Source organism: Sinocyclocheilus anshuiensis, unplaced genomic scaffold (assembly GCF_001515605.1).
Source record: "Sinocyclocheilus anshuiensis isolate Anshui unplaced genomic scaffold, SAMN03320099.WGS_v1.1 scaffold37, whole genome shotgun sequence".
Classification (NCBI taxonomy): domain Eukaryota; kingdom Metazoa; phylum Chordata; class Actinopteri; order Cypriniformes; family Cyprinidae; genus Sinocyclocheilus; species Sinocyclocheilus anshuiensis.
In genome coordinates, this window is record NW_015536461.1 from 170,359 (window position 1) to 177,996 (window position 7,638).

The 7,638-nt window shown below is 35.7% G+C and overlaps 2 protein-coding genes across 3 annotated transcripts in view; both read left to right on the forward strand.

The window, feature by feature from the left end:
* LOC107653378 (dysbindin-like) overlaps nt 1-1,985 on the forward strand; it is a 60,443-nt gene extending 58,458 nt beyond the window's left edge. Inside the window, exon 4 of the mRNA XM_016440439.1 lies at nt 1,218-1,985. Within this exon, the coding sequence (XP_016295925.1) occupies nt 1,218-1,480 (263 nt within the window). The 3' untranslated portion in view covers nt 1,481-1,985. The remainder of the gene's footprint in view (nt 1-1,217) is intronic.
* Nucleotides 1,986-5,707: 3,722 nt separating this feature from the next.
* LOC107654208 (cadherin-like protein 26) overlaps nt 5,708-7,638 on the forward strand; it is a 16,572-nt gene continuing 14,641 nt past the window's right edge. For both annotated transcript variants that reach the window (XM_016441563.1, XM_016442356.1), the window contains exons 1-2: nt 5,708-5,821; nt 6,670-6,786. In XM_016441563.1, the coding sequence (XP_016297049.1) occupies nt 5,795-5,821; nt 6,670-6,786 (144 nt within the window). In that variant the 5' untranslated portion in view covers nt 5,708-5,794. The remainder of the gene's footprint in view (nt 5,822-6,669; nt 6,787-7,638) is intronic.

Below are 7,638 nucleotides of genomic sequence, written 5' to 3' on the forward strand. Positions count from 1 at the left end.
AAATGTAGACACACACACACACACACACACACACACACACACACACACACACACACGTTTGTTTCTGTGAATTTTGGGGACTTTCCATATACTTCTATTACTTTTATACTAACCCAACCCTAACCCTAAACACACCCCCTACAGAAAACCTGTTTGCATTGTTACACTTTCAGATAAACATCATATCATGTGCATTCACACACACGCACACAACACACACACACACACACACACACACACACACACACACACACACACACTAACTACTAGTAATAGTGTGCAAAGACCAAGGTTTGGTTTGGCTGGTTATAATGGTCGTTAATCCCTGGTTGGTATAGATTTCATTAATAGCCAGTTAAACTGTGTATTCTGAAGAAATTTTTTGCAAGAAACATAAATAACAAATATTTAATTATAGTATAGTAGATGTTTTTTAGTCATGTTTGAGCATTTAAACATTTACATTTATTCATTTTGCAGATGCTTTTATCCAAAGCGACTTATTGGGGAAATCATCAAGTGATTCATCTTAAAGAGGCAAACAGACACAGGAAGTGCTCGTAATACCAAGTTTCAGGCATTATTCAAATAAGTACAAGCTAGAAAGGGAAGGAATAAATAAAGAGAAGACAATTTTTATTTTTTTTTTTTAAATTTAGGATGAAGTCAAAGAGTGTCGAAAGAGAGTTTTCAGCTGCCGCTTGAACATTTTCAGGGAATAATAAAAAAAAAAGCCTGGTTCACTTTAGCAATGCCATCAGATAATGAACTGCCATTGAGATGAACTGGTACAGATGACTTGTAATTGTGTATTGACATGGGTTTCTTTAGAATCGGCTGTGAGGTGGGGTTTTGCGCTTAACTGCTTCAAAGAAAAACAAAAATTACAGCAGCAATTTAAACACTGTCAGTGTGAAAAGGGCTTGAAGGGTTTCACAGAGACAGGTGTGATTTCTCAGGAGACCAATTTCAGTGTCGTCTGTCAGGTAGTAGGAACGTTTATATGTGCTGTTGCATAAAATGGCTTAGAGCACTTTAGCATTGTCATTAAAGAGAAAACAGACTGCTTTCTAGTAAAAACCCTCTTATTGTTAAACATTTTTCATAGAAGTGTCATAAGAAGCAGTCACTCATTGTATGTTGAAGCCATGTAGCTTTTGTAGTTTTGTACTTTTGTAGTTTTGTCCAAGTAAATCAAACAGCCATTTATTTTCCAGCTCTTGGCCACACTGATGTAGAAGAGGATGGATTGAGGAGAAATGATGTGTCCTTGAGAATTTCTGACCCTTGCAAGATCAAATCCCGTATGTTGTCCACTTCCTCCAACTCCACCTGTGACAGTCAGGCCTCCAATGAGGACGGATCAAACACTCCCGTCGTCCAATCAGATGATGAAGACGTGCATGAAGATAGCCTGTTACGAACAGGAGCGGCCACAGCCAGCGATGCCACAAAAGAGCAGTCTGCTCTCTCAGTATAAACTGCCTTCTCATTAATTACTGACTATTTGGGAAGTGTAACATGACTAGGTTGAGACTCTTTCATGGGTGGGTTGACTGGTTTTAGCCATAAATCAATCTACCAAAGAACTTTATGAACACTTGTGAAATTCAACTCATTCAAGGCCCCTATTACGTCACACTGGGAGTGTCACGCTTTGACAGACCTGAATTTTTATATTGCCACTTGCGTCTTACCAATATTTTACTCTTATCTTTTGCATTGGGAATATAGGTTTATAAATATACACATCACCAATATTTTGCAATTCTCTTTACAAAGACTGATACTGCTCCGTAGAGAGACTAAATGCATCACCATTTTGAATTAAGGTGGTGAGTCTCATAAAAACATTTCCAAAAGAAAAAATGAAGCAAATAAAGAAAATGAAGCTTCTTCTGTACAACATTAAAGGAAAAGTTTACCCAAAAAATTAAAACTGTTAACATTTACTCACCCTTTTGTGGTTTCAAACAAGACTTTCATTCATCTTACAAGCACAAATGTAGATATTTTTTATGAAACCTAAGATATAAAAAGTCCAAAAGGTCATAAAGGCATCGTAAAACTAATTCCGGTCTAATGGTTTAATTCAAGTCACAATTGCTTTATAAGGTAAACAGATTTAATTTAGGTGTCAGACTTTATCAGATGACGTTTTATGATCAATGTGCATAGAGCACATCAAATATGGTAAACAAGGAAGCTGAGATGTGAACAAACCGCATTGCATATCTGGGTTTGTCATATTGGATGTGCTTTATGTATTTTTGACAGCCATTGTTTACATAAAAAGTTTTCATATGAAGTGCATGCGTCGCTTCTTTGTGTTGTGAGAGATGAACGAAAGTCTTATGGGTTTAGAAGGACATGAGGGTGAGTAGATGGAGAAAGAATTTAAATTTTTAGGTGAGTTTTTTTTTCTTTATATTATTTTACATACATTTTTTTGGAATTTTCTTTTGTAACTTAATGGTAATTTTTTTTAGATTATTAGATTTTTTTTTATTTATGTAAAACAGCATAGAAGGCAATACAACAAATACTAGCTTGCTGTAAATAAAATATTAAACAAGTTTATGAATGTTTATTACAGTAATGAGAATTTGAGATAAATATGTTCTTAATTGTTATGAAAATTGTCACAATTAAAAAAAATATATCCTAATGAGCATTAGTTTTCTTGTACTTCGCCTTTATCAGGACAATAGACTATAAAGTAGGGGTGTGATTTTGGGGAATTAATCCTGGGTGCCCATGAGTTCTTTGACACATCTTGACTTGTGAGCATTTGTACAACCCACCGTTTCACAGCACCAACAGGCTTCATTTGCTTTAAGCTAAAACAAATTATTTCTGTTGATTTGGGGTGAAATATGACCCACTCTTGACAGTTTTTGTGAGGTTGACCCTAAAACTGGTTGTGTCAGGTTTGTATTTTTAAGAACGTCAGATCTGTACTATTCTTTCTTTTTCTTTTTAAATTTTTTTTGACCACGTGTTGGGAATGTGTCCTCACTTCTGATGTTCACAGAACCTTATGCTTTGCTTTCCAAATAAAGCCAAATGCCACCAAAGCGTATGAGTGAAAATGTAATTGTTTATTTCCAAACTTTTAGTGAATGAGAAATTGACTGAAAAACTGACTGAGGTCAATACTACTATAGTCTCTGTAAATCAGTAAAGAGTTCTGATGCACCTTCTCTTTCCTTATGATTATGTTCTACGTTTCAGTATAGTAGTGAAGTCATCAAAATGGTTAAAAATGCAGTTACAGTAACAATTAAAATGTTAATGTAGCATTGGTCATTTGTCCTGCATTAGGTTTTGATAAGTTTTAAATTTACATGTACATTTAGTCATTTAGCAGACACTTTCATCCAAAGTGACAAAGTAAAAAAAAAAAAAAAAGGTTTTCACATTAATTATGAATCTGCATTAACTCCTTAGTAGTTTTCTGGGAAGTACAAAAAAGTAGCATTTAGCTAGCAGAGGGTTAATGAATGTTTTATAACTTATTAATTTGTTAATAACAGTTACTAGAATAGTAAGGATGTTGTTGGTTCAAAATGTTCTTTCTATCATGGGTCACAAATTCAGTCCGTGGAGTCCAAATGTTTTGGATGGCCTGGAAGCATTTTTCTTTGTGAATCTAATGTGTGAAGTTGCAACATGCAACCCAGTTAACAAATGCCAAACATTTCCACATCATTTTAAACTCACCCCAGACTGCACATTTAGGCCTGTAAAAATGACAGGCTAGCAGGTGTACTTGTAAAAAGTGACAGTACGTTCCTGAACAGCAGTCTGTTATTGCTCTTTGCTGCCACGACCGAAACCCTCATAACAGGAATGTAGTGCGGTGTCATTCAAGCAAATGTTGTTCAAAGCCAAACAAAAGAGAAAAGGCTTACTGAGCTGTCAAAATGGTATTTTGAAAAGTTATAGTTATAGATTATATAAAGGCTTACATTTGAGATGATTAGAAGATTTTCATGTCAGTCAGTGACACGCATTGAGGGCTAGGAGTGCTGCTTGTAAAGGATCCAATCAAGAATTTATGCTTCTTATAAAACAATAAAATTGTGGAATATCAAAAGTAGAAATACGTAGAAATGTAATTTGCATCCATTTATGATTTCACAAATTGGGCACTCAGCAGGTTTGACATCAATAAACTCAACATGCGTGTTTGCATGGCTTCAGAGTACATATGGTGCAAAAGCTCTATAGGCTTTTCATGATGCCTTTTTTTGGAGCTTGACAGGTATGGTGACTATTTGCAGTTGTATTTAATTTTTGTGTGAACTACCTGTCATTGAAGTGAAATAAGGGTGGTCAGCTCGTGGTTAGGCACTTGCTGTTGTAGGTGCGATCGCAGGTATGTGTGACCTTTGAACTGGTGATTGACTGACACCTGGTTGGGCTTGAGTGACTGCTTCTGCAGTTCATGAACTATAATTTGGGTTTGGATCTAATTTGAATCCTTGTTGATGGCTATCAATAGGGCCTTTCGCACCGCGGGAACCTTTTCATAGTACCAGAACTAATTGTGGAACTACCCACTTTTTGGCGTTTTCGCACCGCCGGAACTGGGTGCGATTTTAGTACCGGACTGCCTTTTTCGAGAACCAAATTAGCTCCTACTCCGGAGCAGGGTCTAACCAGCACAACTGGTACTAATCGTGACGTAAGTAGACATTGATTGGCCAAACGCGTATGAAAACGCCCTCACCCGCCATGATTTAAAACGCCGTGTAAACATTGTGTCAACTTATTTCACAAGTATGGAGAACAGCGATAGATGGACGGACGCTGAAGTGCAGGCACTTGTAGCAAATGTAGCACTGCCAGTTGTCGTTGGAGATTCTTAGTCCTCCTTTCCGTTCTTTCAATCGCTTACGTATACGTCGACTTTCCATGTCCATTATTGTGAAACCCGCGAGACACAACAAAAACACAGCTCCGATCACAGCGTCCTCCATCCTCCTGTTGTTAACGTTGTTCTTCTTTGTTTCTGTTGTTGAACGGCGCGCACAAATGACGTCGCTGTCGACCGGCTTACGTCACTTCTTAGTACACACTCTCGGTGCGAATGCAACCCTTTAAATGGTACTGGGAAATAGTTTGTGCAAAATCGTCCCAGTACTTTAGTACTGTACATTTAGTTCTGGAACTAAAGCGGTGCGAAAGGCCCTAATGAATAAATGCACTACAAATATCTCCAATAAAAAGATTTGAATTCTTTAAACAAAATAACTTTAATTTGTTTTGCGTATTTGTCTTTACACTAATTTAATCTTCTTAACCTACTGCCATTTTTTGAATTGTTTAAAAAAAGTCTAACAACATTTTTTATACTTAAAACAAGAATGGGCTAGAAATATAAGCTTATTTTTAAGTTTTTTTTTTTTTTTTGGAAAATGTCATTTTACACAGTCTTACTTGTCTTATTTAGGTCACAGATAATTTTAACTTCTTGTAAGAATATTTAGAGATTTGTACTGCAAAACATCTGATTAAAAATACTGTTTTTTTGTGGTATAATTCTTCTTTTATCTCTCTTGCTCTCTCCTCCTATAGAAATGTGTGTAATGTCTCTCTCTATAATGTCTTCATGTGTACACTGCATAACTAACACTGCCCCAGGGTGTAGTTACCTGTACTTCTGCACTACACAGGTGTGATTGTGCTCTCAGTTCAAGGCAGAAGCAGGTCTGAGCGTGAGAGTTCATGAGCTTCCAGTGTTAAAGCTTTCTACCTCATATTATGAACTGAAATTATTGTGGCTACGATGATGTTCAGCTACTTGGTGCTTGTGGTAAGTACAGTCTGTATTGTTGTCACAGTTATCCAATAGGTTAATTCAAGATTCGGTGACATTTTAAATCAAAAATGTATTTTTATTCTGTTGCTTGTTTGCTGTAAGTTACTTTTTACATTGTTTTGCAAAGGACAGTAATGGTAAAAATAAAATTTTGTTACCTTAAGGAGTTATTTCTACCTTAACCTAATTCTAATTCATTTCTACCATACCTAATTCAGTCATATTGATTAAAAAAAAAATAATAATAATTTAAATGTAACTAAATGTAGTCAAAACCATTGATTCATTGTTGATTTCTCTGTATTTGTTCTGATATTGTGATTATTGGGACCTCGATCTTAATCAGTAATCTGTGCAGTAGAATTAATAATATAATTATTATCAATATAATAATACTATAATTATTATTATTAGACATTTTATGGAAGTCTGTGCTTTTAAATGTGTATTCTTGTAACATGAGTGCCTATCGAGTTCTTTCTGGGGGTCAGTTGAGAAAAACAGCAACAAAGGAGAGTCTAGTATATAGCTTTTCCCAAACCTGTTTCACAACTTTGAATTCTCTCAGGTAAATTATACATCGCAAGTTCAAAATGTCTCAAAGTACGCAAAAAAATATGTCCTTTGACCCTGCCTTCATGGCAGAAATGACTAAAAATTATCCAAATGTTAATGACTGAATGGCATTTTTAGTGGTAAAGCAAAGCTGTTGCATCATGTTCACATCATCTTGGTGAGATGCATTTGAAACATTTCTCTTAGCTTTAGGTTTTTTCTGCTCTTAATTGATGTAACATGTTTAAAGCCATACAGTATATAACACACACTGTTCCTGTTGAAAGGGAATGATCTGTCTGTGCAGCACAGAGCCTCTCAAACGCCATAAACGGTCCTGGATTATAGACTCGTTTGACATTGTGGAGGAACACCCGGGGCCTTTCCCCTATGAACTGGGGCAGGTAAATATAATTTCTCTCTAATGCACTGCGGGTATCAAATAATAAAATAATTCAAAACTTGGAGTGGTATATCATTTTGGTTAAAGATCTGGGTTTGTTGCTGGTTTGATTGGGCAAAATTCTCAATTAAAACTCCCTTCAAATGCATGTATGTAAATTTGAATTAAATTAGCCACAAACCAGAGGATGTTGAATTGGAATGACAGAAAGACAAATTTATTTATTTAGTATAAATTTACTTTGTGCTTTATTCTTTTCTTTTTCTTTCTCTCTCTCGCTCTCTCTCTCTCGCTCTTTTTATAAATTTATACTTTTATTGAGGTAGTATGTATGCCTTAAAATGATAAAAAAATAGAGTAACAAACTCTACATTGTTGCAAAGATTTCATGAAATAAAAAATATTTTGCATGCATCATTTCAGAAAAAAATATTAAACCATTTTCAAATATTTCTTGAACATCAAATATTAGAATGATTTCTGAAGGATCAATTCTGAAGGTCAGTTTTTCATCATCTGAATTTAGATTTATACATCATCTGAAAGCTGAATAAATAAGCTTTCCATTGATGTATGGTTTGTTAGGATAGGACAATATTTGGCCGAGATACAACTATTTGAAAATCTGGAATCTGAGTGTCACATTCGGGACAAAGAGGCAAACAGACAGGTTAACGTAAGTCAGAGAGTTGATTAAAAGGAACTTAGGAGTAGCTTCCAACAGAAAAGAGTCAAACGTAGGAATTAATGGAAGCATAGAACACAGTCTTATCTGGGGTCGGCACTTTGGTCCTCCGGCCGAGAACTGAGGAATCCGAGGCTTGACAGGCAGATCGGGAGGCAAGGAACCCAT